Consider the following 12,531-nt stretch of genomic DNA (forward strand, 5'->3'; position numbering starts at 1 on the left):
AATTTTCAAAAAAAAACCGAAAATGAGTAAGTTTTTGAGTGATTGAGCTATTGCTCACAAATCCTAAGTCTATTCATTATATTCGTAGTTGTTTAACTCAAATGAGCTCAAGTTAAGTGCTTTGAACAATTTTTTACTATAAAATGAAGGATCATACGATAGTTATCCAAAAGAATTGGGAATCAAACAGAATATGTTTCAGTATGAGCGGGGCCTTGGATAGAGATAAATGTTCAAGGCCTTTTTCTTCATTTTCTACCATTTTATTTTGAGCCGTTTTTCTTATACTTTTTAGAAGAAGAAAGGTTGAGTGATATAATATAGAACAAGTCGTGCTTAAGAATGAAAATCAGATATCATTTTTATTAAATAATATTTATTAATTGATGGTTATATAAATTTGGATAGAAAATAAAATAAAAATTCATTTGTTAGTTCATCAATCATTATTAATTATAAGTTATAAATTATAGAAAAATATATATATTATAAAACTATTAAGTACCACAAAAAAATGGGAGACTGGGAACACATATAAACACAACTGGGGTCCTATTTACAACTCGAATAATATAAAAAAATGAGATTAACTGTTTAGTGTTTAGATAAAAGCAGGGGGAGGGCATGGGTTATTGGCGTGTTTTATCAGTTTGCTCTTGGGAAATCAAGTTATTGTTCCCCTCTTCATCATTTTCTATGGTTTTCCTTTCCTCTACACTAGGTGATGGAATTAGCTTTATATCAATGGTCTGAGGAGGTGACTCAAATGTGATTTCAAGACCAGAGGCACAACATGAAGTATTGTCTCCTTTTTCACAATCCGAACCATGAATATCCGCAGAATAACGGTGCTGTTGAGTCAGCGAGGACGTGGTTAATGATGAAACGCTTCCAATACTTGAATTGCTAATTGTGGAGTATTTCCTTGAGCTGGAAGACATTCCATCATCCCGGCAAAAGGATCCAGAGTTTGATAAGGGGCTCTATATAAAGAAAAAGAAAAATGTAGTTAATATGATTGTAAACGTGCTGTGTCAACACAAAAGCAATCGTGTGGAAAAATCAAGACATAATTAAAAGTGCCTAATATTTCATTAACATATTATTCTGGTCAATTATGGAATTAATTATAAGGCCGTTACCACAAGGGGTCGTGGTCTTTATAGGAACGTTTTCAGTAGCAGTATTTATCGGCGTATGCATTTGTGATGAGTCATTTAAATGTCTCAAATCAGCACGCCCCCTAACAAAAACACGATTACGTTACTGAATAGTGCTGTAAATCGTCTGTATTTTTTAGCTGGCTCGTTTTTTTAAATTGTTAATCTGAAGAATGAATTTTCTTGCCCATAGCTGTTACCATCAACTGTAAACTTCTTTCTCTACTTCATTCAATTATATTCAAAACTTGACTATACATTTGTGTGTGCTTATAAGAGACGAAGAATAACCTTGAGGATTTTTGGGAGAGTTATAATTGTAAGTCCTTGTAGTTCTCAGAGTATGATAGAGGATCAACATTTGAGTAATTCTTGTCAATGTTCTTTTTTATTTCCTTCTCTCCTTCCTCCCTTATCAGAGCTGATTTAAGCTGTTCTAATCAAAGCTCGTGACAGCTAATCGTCTCTTCTCCTGACACATTCTTCAAATTATCAGGGTTAGCAGGTTAATTTTTTCATCTCTTGTACTGACTCAATATTCAAGCTACTCTGATAGATTCAGATATCCTAAAATTTTAGCAATAATAAAATTCCTTATTTGATTGATGATACTCTATTTGACTTTAAAATTTGCAATCGGAAATCTCGACCTGTTACACACCAGAGGTTACAATATCCCTTTAATATTTTATATGTATCCTTTTTTTGCTCCACCCTTTATGTAAATTTTTAATTTATTAAATACTTCCTGTATCTAATTTTTTAGCTGACTTAGTTTCTGAGTTATGAAGGAATTCGTTAAAATCAAAGAATGTTTTTATGTGTTCTTATTATTAATCTACCCATTAAATAATATGTAAAGAGATATGGAAGAAAATTAGAAACGTCTAAAGGTGTATAAAATATGATCTAACAGAGCGAGAGCGGTTTTTTCTAATTGGCGATCTGAACAGGGCTTTTATTTTCCAAAGCTGTAATCAGTATTATTTAATCCTTGGAGAGAGAACAGCTTAGTATAGAGTAATAAATAGTGCATGTACTCACGAAAGAAGGAGAGTCACAATGAGGGTTTGCACTTTGCTAAGGAGTTATAAGGATAAGTGCCTGTTGGACTTTGAATAAAGTTCGAGTAATTTCTGCCCATGATCTTGCTAAAATACTAGATTACAATTGTGTTTGTTTCCTTCCTCCCACAGTTGCTTGCAGCTAATCTAATAAAACGTGATGGAAGCTAAGCTGCTCTCCTATCTAGCATTCTTCAAATTGTCACGTTCATTTTCGGTTTCTTTAATTACTACATACCAACATCCCTACTCATTAGTGCTCCAAAGCAAAATAAATAGATAATAATAATTCACTAATTAATAAATGAGCTGTGGGCATGCGTACACTTTTGTCCGTCCTTATTTAGGACTGAAGACTCCAGTCCTGACCATTTCACTCCTAAAAACTTATAAAGTTTGGACCTTGATGACATCACTCAACTTTATGTCTTCTTTGTTAATAATTTCTAGTACTGACAGTTGGAATTGTCCTCTTGCGCAAGGACCCCACGCCACCTGTTGACGAGCACTCTGAAGGAAAGGAGACTGCAGTGGTGCAAGAAAGTTCGTGGATGGATCGAGGCAAATGGATCCACAGTAAAAAAAATTCTCTGACGAGAAGATTTTCACCGTGGACCAGGTATATAACCGTTGGAACGACCGTTAGTCTGGGGGGATCACCAAAGGGGGTCAAGGGAGTGTTACGTATAAAACATCCGCCCCAAATAATGGTCCTGGGGATCGTGGCGTCCGACAGCAAGAAGATGCCTCCCTTCCTTTTTAAGGCTGGGGATAAAATCGGCCAGGAGGTCTACTACAAGGTCCTGATGTTCACCATACTGCTATGGCTCAAGGCCACCTACCCAGAGGACAACTATCTGTGGACCCAAGTTGGTGCACCCTCACACCCATTGGCCAAATGCCAGAAGTTCTGCATGACATCATGAGGGATTTTTGGGCCAAGGAAATGTAGCCATCATCTTTGCCGGATTTAAACCCGTTGGACTTTGCTGTGTGGGGCACTTTGGAGAGAGGGACTAACAGGACATATCACCAAAACATGGACTCCCTGAAGGCCGCCATTTTGAAGGAGTGGAACAACTTGTCCGATAAGTTCATCATCAACTCCTGCAAGGCTTTCTGCCGCCGTGTGGAGGCTGTTATTGCTGTGGAAGGAGGGCATATTGAGTGAACATATTCACAAGGGTCGTGTCTCAAAGTTTTGTAAAAAAAAACTTTCAAAACTATTTATCAAAAAATAAAATTATTGACATTTTTTTTCTAAAATTAGTCATTCAGTCCACGTTTTGCTTCAAAACTCTGTATATCTATACTATCAGCTGCTGGTGTAGATATACACTACAACAGAGCCCTGGATAAGTCTATAGTTGTCTATGGTAGCTTCTTAATTTTTATATATAAATTTTTCTTCCTTTGCCAATTTATCAACTCTCAATGCTGCTTCCAGCATATCTAATAAATATCATGACAGCTAAGCTGCTGCCTCCTTAGCCTTTTTCAAATAGTCAAAATTTAATATCATTTTCCCCAATTATTATTTTATATTATTAATTCATAGGTATAAAATATAATGGTAAACAAGTATTCAACTTGCTCATTAATGCATGTAGTATCATCATATCCTAAGCTCCTAAGGATTAATACAGTTTTATTTTGCTAAAATATCTACTTAAATGTTGGATTGGCTAAACTCACCAGATAAGTACTCGTGTTAAGAGTTGAAGGAAGTAACAAAGGACTCATAGCTACTAAAAGTGTCTCTACATTATTAATAAGATAGTTTATTAATACAAATAAATTGTTAAAGAATCAAAACGTATGATATTCATTTAAAAAAACCTCCTAACATACTTTTGTGTTGACAGACATCATATATTACAACATTTTGTTTTTTGATAGCAATAAATTATCGAATCATGAGTAACTGTTTAATCTATACCTGTAATTCAGCCGTTGTTGTCGAACAATTTGATAGTTTCCTTGTTTGACCAGGATGAAGACGAACCACCATTGTCGTTTTGTATTTCTCAGCGGATTGATATCCATTTCCATTTGTAGTGCTTCCATTGTCTCCTCCACTTGCAATGGAGCCTGATCTGTAAAATTTTATAAAATACCATATGAATATTACTTTGAAGATATCTACATTTTTATTCTTCTATGCTTTTCTCAATTTCCCAAGTCAAACTCTGTCATATTAATTGCTAAATTAAACTTGTTAAGATATATTGTTTGTTTTATTTCAAATTTTCAGTATCAGTCAAGTTCTGTGAACGCTTATAAATAGAACTTGAATAACTTCATTTTTACACAGATAAAAAGTACTTTCTGGTGTTTATACTCTAATTATACCTGATTTACCAGTCTGTGACAACAGGGGTTGGAGTTGAATACACCCCTTCCCCCGACGATTAAAATTTTCGGCCTTCGGAAAATCAATGAACCTTGACAGACGGGCATTTTTTATTTGAATGTGAGCATATATTAAATATATTGGGATCACTTATGCTGTGTTTTTTATTTGACTTTTAAAATATCATTTAATTCTAAAGATTTAACATACTTTTATATTGGCCCTAATCACAAAGAAATTAATATAATTACCACAAAAATTCAGAGCATCTTATATAAATTCAGATCCGTTAGAATGCCATTGTCGGATATTTATGTCAAAATAATTGATAGATGTATAAAAAGATTTTTATAGGAATGTGATTTCCTTTTTTTTTTTGTGCGTGTTTTTTAATGTTTTAGGTGTGTGTAAGTTGCATGTGATTCATCATATAAAAGTTGAAATATAGTTCTACTTGGGTACTATATATATATATAAACCTTAATAGTTTCATACATATACAAAAATATTAAGTTAATCAAAATATCGTAAATATTAGTAAAAAAAAGTGTTCTTTTTTTTTTATAAATTTACATGTCCTTCCTTTACGACAAACCTTTATTCCTTTTTATAATACCAATAAATTTATTTGATTTCCAAAACAAGGGTCATTTCTTTGAATTTACATTTTCAGTATTTTTTGAATCCGGAAACATGTACTTACAAGTTATAAGGAATCACTCTTTTTTGGTTATATACAACATTTTTATGTTTCTTGGGATAAAAGTAATCAACAGGGGCGACAAAAGGTTTAAATATATATATATATATTTTTTTTTTTTTGAGGGGGGGGGCTTGGTTTTGGGATTTTTTTTTTGAAAACAAATCTAAAAATGAAAATTTTATGTGAAAAAAAATGTGAAAAATTAAATGTTTTAGAACTTTTTTTAAAAAAATCCACAGCTTTTCAGAAAAAATAAATTTTTTGGAAAATAATTTCCCAAACTAAATTTGACTTATAAAATTTTTGGAGAAAAAAATTTCAAATATTAAATTTTTTGTAGAAATATTCAAAAATCCATAGCTATAAACAAAAAATTAAATTTTTTGGAAAAAAAAATTTGAAAGATTAAATAAAATTTTAAATATTAAATTTTCTACTAACAACAAAAATTCCTTCATTCAATAAAAAGAATAAAAAAATTGAAATTTTGTTTGTATTTTGTCAATTTTCTTTTATCCCTTTTCTACAAAAAATTCCTTAAAAAATTGTCAAAAAAAACAATTCAAAAATTGTCAAAAAAAATAAATTCAAAAATTGTCAAAAAAATAAATTCAAAAAGTTATATTATATTTTGAAACGTGCACTCATTTCCCATCTTAAAATAGGAGGGGGGGGCTTTTGAGATGATAGATGAAATTGAATTAATACCATCTTATTGAGGAATTAAAATATTAATTTGGGTTTATCAACTTTTTTAATTTCCCCAAAATAATAATCATGAAGTAAAGTTATTTTAATTCTTTAAGACATTCATTAAATGATTATTCTGATTCAATTCTCTCCTTTATTGGATAATTATTAAACTCAAAAAATAGCCCTTAGTTGGTCAAAAAATAAAAGAAGGAAAAAATTGATGTTCATTGCATATAGTATTCTTAGAATAATATATCAAACCAAGTACCTGGAATGGCTTTGCATCCTTTGACTCGAGTATTCTTCATTTGTGACCATGATTGCTGATAAGTTACTGGAAGGGACGAGAGAGCTTCTTGGTGTCTTATTCGAGGCGAACTTAGCTGTTGAGTCTTGCTTCATCTCTTCGGATCCGTGAGGACTCACTTTCTCCCCACTTCCACTCTCAGGAGAACCTATAATAAGAGGAAAATGAATAAATAAATAATTAAGGCTATCCAAACTCATTTTCATTCCCTTAAAAGGGAATCTTAAAAAGATAAGGCGTTCTACTTCTAATTATGTTATTCATACATTGAATATTTGTAAGATTGCTTCATGTTTTATTCATTAATGAATAGGGTTTAATCTAGATATGCTCTACATGTAATCTTTCAACTTACATGGTAATCTATGTATATTCTTTTATAAAATATGTATTGCTAAGAAGATATTGTATCAAGGTATAGGTAAATAGACTCAAAGGAAAGAGAAGACAAGACGCTTGAAATAATAATTAAAAAAAAAAAAAAAAATATGCATGTAAGTATGTTAACTTATTCACAGACACTAACTTGGGATGGGGGCTTTTGTAGAACGCGAGGATAATGAATGTGTCTAAAAATGGCGTGAGTCAAAAGACGAACATAGCTCTGTAAATAATTTTAAACCTATCAGAATTAAAGGTCCTAAGGGCTTCTCTAGATATAAGTATGGAGTAATAAGTTAAAACCACACACATTGTGAAATGAAAGAACTAAACAATTAACCTGGTAAACTTGATAATTTGAAGAATGTTTTTGAAGGAGATCATCTTAGCTATCTTCACGGTTTATAATGACATCCACAAGCTGCTATGGGATGAAGACAAGGCATGCAAATCCCACTTTGTAGCCAGCAAGGATAAATGCAGGAATTATTCCGATGGTAATTCTCAACTCTCTTCTGAGTCCAGCAAGGACTATTACTTTGAACTAGAATTGTAATTTATAATCCCTTTTGGTATATAAAACATGAAAATTCATATGGTAACTCTGACCATTATAATAATTTTTTGGAGAGGAGCAGCTTAGCTGTCTACAAAGAAACATAAAAAATAGCCCAACAACAGTTTTTATTTGTTAGTTAATTTTTCACAACTAATAAATTGCTATTAAGTAACTGTTGGGAATTGCTGTTCATAGCTTAACGTGACCTAATTCAAATTCAACCAATCAACGCTCAGAATACTGATGAAAATAAAAGAAGGATAAAAAATTAATAGTTGATACATTTTGCTCGAATGAACTCTTGTTTAGCTTTTCACAAGTCCTTAATAGTTTTAACTTCCTCAGCAAATTTTAGTAATTCCTCTTGTTTTCGTCTCATCATCGTCATGAAAAAGCCTTTGTTCACGAATATATTTCGTATTTTCCAATCTTTTAAAATTAACACTATTCCCTACTATTCAGTAAATAATAGCCCAACATCTGATAAGAGTAATGTACATAACTGTACATAATTGGCTAACTACCAGTTAATTTAAAACAATGTCTTGATCTGAGGAATAAAATATTCTTATTTCAAAGCTGATTAGATGTATTATAAAACCATAAGGAACCCAAAGCATTACAACTCCTGAGTCAGTTGTTTGTATTTATACCACTCACTACTCGTTATAAGGTAGTGTTATGAACGTTGATTAATTGAAAAAAAAGAAGATTATTTAACAAATGGGATGAAAAGTACCAGGATTAACAAAGAAAATACATTTGTTTTCGTTCAAAATTGGCTTTATATATTGTAGATATAATCTCCATCCAGAGCAGCACACTCATTCCAGAGACACTTAAACATTTTAATGGCACATTTATGAAACATTTTATCTTCATCGAAGCGAAATTTCTTTAGGTCTACTGATAGCCAGTAGTTGCTGGGAGCCAAATTTGGGAGTAAAGTGAATGCAGAAGCTATTGGAAGTTCAATTAATTTATTTTGGCCATTTTTTTGACTGATTTGTGACACGGTGCGAATCCTAGTTGAACAACATTTTCTTCTTCTTCAAATGGGTCAGTTTTTCTATGATTTCGTTGTTCGAACGCTCTAAAAACCCTGCATAATATTCACTGTTGATGACATTTCCCTTCTCAATGTTGTCTATGAATGTTATGCCATGTATATCCCAAAATACCGAGGCCAAGAACTTTCTAAATGATTGCTGTAATTTTGAGCACTTTGGACGATGTTCACCAGTTGCTTTCCACTCAGATGAAGATCGTTTTGATTCCGGAGTGAAGTAATGGATCCATGTTTCATCCATTGTCACATTGTGACGCAAGAATTCCAGCTTTGTATGTTTAAACATGGTTAAACACTGCACAGAATCATCTGCACGTTTTCGTTTTTCGTCAATAATGAGCAAAGACGGCACCCACATTGAATAGAGCTTTATCATGGATAAATACTCAATCAATCTAAAGGCAAAAAGTTCTTTTTATATTTTTAAGATGTCAGCTAACTCACACAACTTCCCTTTCCAATCATTCAAAAATGATTAGCGGATTTTTTTCATGTTTTCTGTTGTTACCGTCTCATTTAAGGCCCTTGCGTTCTGCATCATGCCTATGTTTGAAGTCAACAAACCAACGTTTAATTGGCGTTTCTAATGAAACAGAGTCCCCACAATATTTTTCAAGCCATTGCTTAGTTTAAAAGGTATTTTTTCCAATTCAGAAGCAATGTAAAATTATAAACCGAAATTGTTTTGATCAATTGTTTTTGAAATACAAAAAAGTAGCATCCCACTTAGTACAATAACTCACAAACTAAGGAAAATATTGTCTTGAAATTTTGACAGCTGTATTTTGAAGATGGGTACTTACTGAAAATAAGATGAATAATAATAATAAAAGAAATATAGGCCCTATCTATGTGTGAAGCTCTGGAATTTTTAGCTAATGTGCAATCTTTACACTATGAAATTTCTACTACGAAAAATAGATTTGTGGAGTGAATGATGAACATGCAATTTCAGGCCTCTTTTATTGTTATTCTTGGCGGAAAGGTTGATTTGTATAATTGGGGTCTAGATAAGGAGGCATTGATCCCATTATACTAAATAATGATCAAAACGTTGGCATCATTGCTCACTACAGAGACTTTTTTTTTAAATCTTTCTGAAGAAGGAAAAAATAAGTAAAAATATTAAACATATTTTTGACACAAATGAAATCTCTTTTTTGTTCTTTAGAAGGGAAACAAACCCTTCTAATTTTAATGTATTCTGTAATTTATATTTTAAGGTCTAATTAATTAATTATAACAATAGGTACACATGCATATTTCGTGAGAGATATACATTTTTTCTCAAGACGGAATTCATTAATTATGTAGATGACAAAATGCTTCTTCGTATGTTTCTTTATTTAATATATGAACATTGCTTTGTTTCAAGGTCTTTTTGTTGCTTTAAGGTAGATAATACTAGGTACATACATATATATCAGATTTGTCTCCTGTGTCGTATCATTTATTTACAACCATATGTTTTTGATCACCCCCTTTTCTTCATATGTAAACAGAAATACATAATTCAACTAAGATATTTGTCATCCCCCCCCATCTCCTTAAATAAAGGAACAAATGTGTGGTATTACAGGGGCGTCAGCAGGATCATATATATATATATTTTTTTTTTTTTTGGGGGGGCGTTAGGAATTGTTTGAAATTTTTTTTGTCAAAAATTCAAAGGACATAATTTATAATTTATCTCCTTAGAGATGAGAAGAGCATCATCATAAATTATGATGGATTAGAAGATCACACTGAAAAAGCGTCAGAAAGCTATCATTTGAGAAGGTTTAGTCATACAAAAAGGTCGACTAAATATAAATATGAAGTCAACTGACTCAAATTTTTTAAAATTTGAAAATCGACTCAGCATTTGAGTCGACTTGAACAGAGTCGGCACAGCACTAGTTACAAGAGCATATAAAAACTGGAGGAGGAACGTATTTCCAAAAAGTTTTATTCGTTACTGTTTTATACTTATGTATATAGGATACAATAGGAAGAAAACTTCAATATCATCAATGGGAAATAAAGGAACCTATATATTATTAATCCATGATGATTTGGGATTTTTCATTGTGGGTGATCCTTCACCTCATGATGAATCATTGGTTGTTATGATTATTTCTTTTCTAATACCTTTTTACCATTGTATTCATCTGCTTAAAAAAATATTAATCTAAACATACTTTTTGTCTTGAAAATTTATAGGTGAGTTTCCACATCTATCGGACGTCCCATTTTTGGTTTAATATTTTTTCTCTCTCTCCACTACACAAACTTTTTTATTGTCCCCAGTATAAATAAAATTATTATCCTTAAAAAGGGGCAGTCTATTGTATATTGTACACGTTACGACAAGAGATATTGTTGAATTATAAAAAAATACAAGAAGAAAATTCAAATTTCGTCAAACTATAATCGATGTCAAATAATTTTACGAAGAAGGTAATTTTGGCAAAAATTCAACCAATCCAGTTCACATTTAAGACATAAGAATTCATGTCTGCTTGTATTTAATTCCTCACATTGATCCATCTCTTACTAATTTCTAAAACTATCTACTGTTTTATTTACAAGAATATACACTAGGGCACCTTCTATCTTTTCAAAACCTGACCGGATCTCAAATTTTAAACACTAAAAGGAAGTTGAATTTTTTCCAAAAATTTAAATGGCTCCGTGGCATAATTTTCTTTTGATGGTCAACTCCAAATTGATTAAAAATTATATTTGGAGTTATTTATATATGGTTCATGTTTTATTATGTAGATTTGTAATCAAGTTTACCTAATAGGTATTAGTATTGAGATTCGGTCCAGCACTGAATTTCTTTTCGGTTCGGTCTTAAGTGATTTTTTCAAGACCGATTTGTGCTGGTCCAGACCGTAGACCGATTTTTTTTCTGTCTCACTTTGTAGACCGATTTTGATTCGGTCTCAATTTTTGGACCGATTTTTTTTGGTCTCAATTTTTGGACCGATTTTTTCCGGTCTCATATATTATGAGAGACCATTTTTTTTTCTAGATCAACTGTCATTCAATTTGTTCAAAAAAAATAAATCTCAAAAGTACACATAAGTTCTAGAAACAAATACTTTATAGATATAAGAGACGGCTGGATCAAAATCAATCCGAGCTATCTCTGTTTAAACTTCGTATAAAGTCATGTACTTGAAAAGACATATGATGTCATGTTATAAACAATTTATCTGTAAAATCGGTGTAGAGGAATTTTTTTGGGCCGAATTTTTCCGAAACCCAACACTAATAGGTATATAGTTCATGATATGAAGGTTAATTATTAATGTATAAATTTAGTTTATGTAAAGTGTATGTATATAAATTCACCTCGACCTCATTTGATGACCTTTGTAATATCTCACAAACATACCATTTGAATATTAATTTTGATTTTTTTTGCAATGATATTACAAAAAATATGAAGGTTTGATAGAATATACACATCTGGAGATGAATAGTATTGGATTATTTAAAATATTCAATTTCTATTATATCTAGTACATACCGCTTTGCGGAACAGACACTTTGCTGAAATAAATTATTAATATATTTGATGATGATTCATGCTACAATACTATCTAATTATCTAATAGACTACTCCAACGACAAACATATCTTGATAATTATAGAGTTATAAAGAACCTCGGAATAGAGAAATGTCACTCAATACTTGAACAGGTAAATTTGAGTTCCAGCACATTCAATTTAAGCGATTGATTCATTCGCATTGTCCATTGAATCTCAATCATTGATTGGCTCAGGGCGTCAGAAAAATTATATTTCAGGAGGGGGGTCAGTTAATCTAAGGTTAATATAAATATATAAGGTTATACCATAACGAGTGTACGACTGATGTTTGAATTACACCACGCTTTTAAAATTGACGTCATAATAGATGAGTGGTTGCGAGTTTTGTCAAAATCTGTTTTTCTTACCAACAAGTTTGTACGATACATCAGATTGAAAATTCTTGCAATAGTAACGCAATAGACTATGAGTGGTTGCGTGTTTTGTTGAAATCCGCATATCTTGCCCAGCAGACAGTAAAATACATCAGATTAAAAATTCAAGCAAGCACAATTATATGATGGTCTAATCTTGTATTTCTATTAGCCTTGGGGAGGCTTGGTTTTTGGAATAAAATTTTTGGGAAAAAATATTCCAAAATGTTAAAATTAAATTTTTTGGAAAAAATTGCAAATTTAATTTTTTTTGGAAAATAATTCC

General features: G+C 31.6%; 1 protein-coding gene across 1 annotated transcript in view; it reads right to left on the minus strand.

The window, feature by feature from the left end:
• Positions 1-356: 356 nt before the first annotated feature.
• The window catches only part of LOC121116065 (uncharacterized), a 129,480-nt gene continuing 117,305 nt past the window's right edge, over positions 357-12,531 (minus strand). The window contains exons 2-4 of the mRNA XM_040710278.2: positions 6,242-6,428; positions 4,164-4,320; positions 357-983 (exon numbers count right to left, since the gene is read on the minus strand). Coding sequence (XP_040566212.2) covers positions 630-983; positions 4,164-4,320; positions 6,242-6,428 — 698 coding nt within the window. The 3' untranslated portion in view covers positions 357-629. The remainder of the gene's footprint in view (positions 984-4,163; positions 4,321-6,241; positions 6,429-12,531) is intronic.

The sequence above is a fragment of the Lepeophtheirus salmonis genome, chromosome 4, assembly GCF_016086655.4.
Source record: "Lepeophtheirus salmonis chromosome 4, UVic_Lsal_1.4, whole genome shotgun sequence".
Lineage (NCBI taxonomy): Eukaryota > Metazoa > Arthropoda > Copepoda > Siphonostomatoida > Caligidae > Lepeophtheirus > Lepeophtheirus salmonis.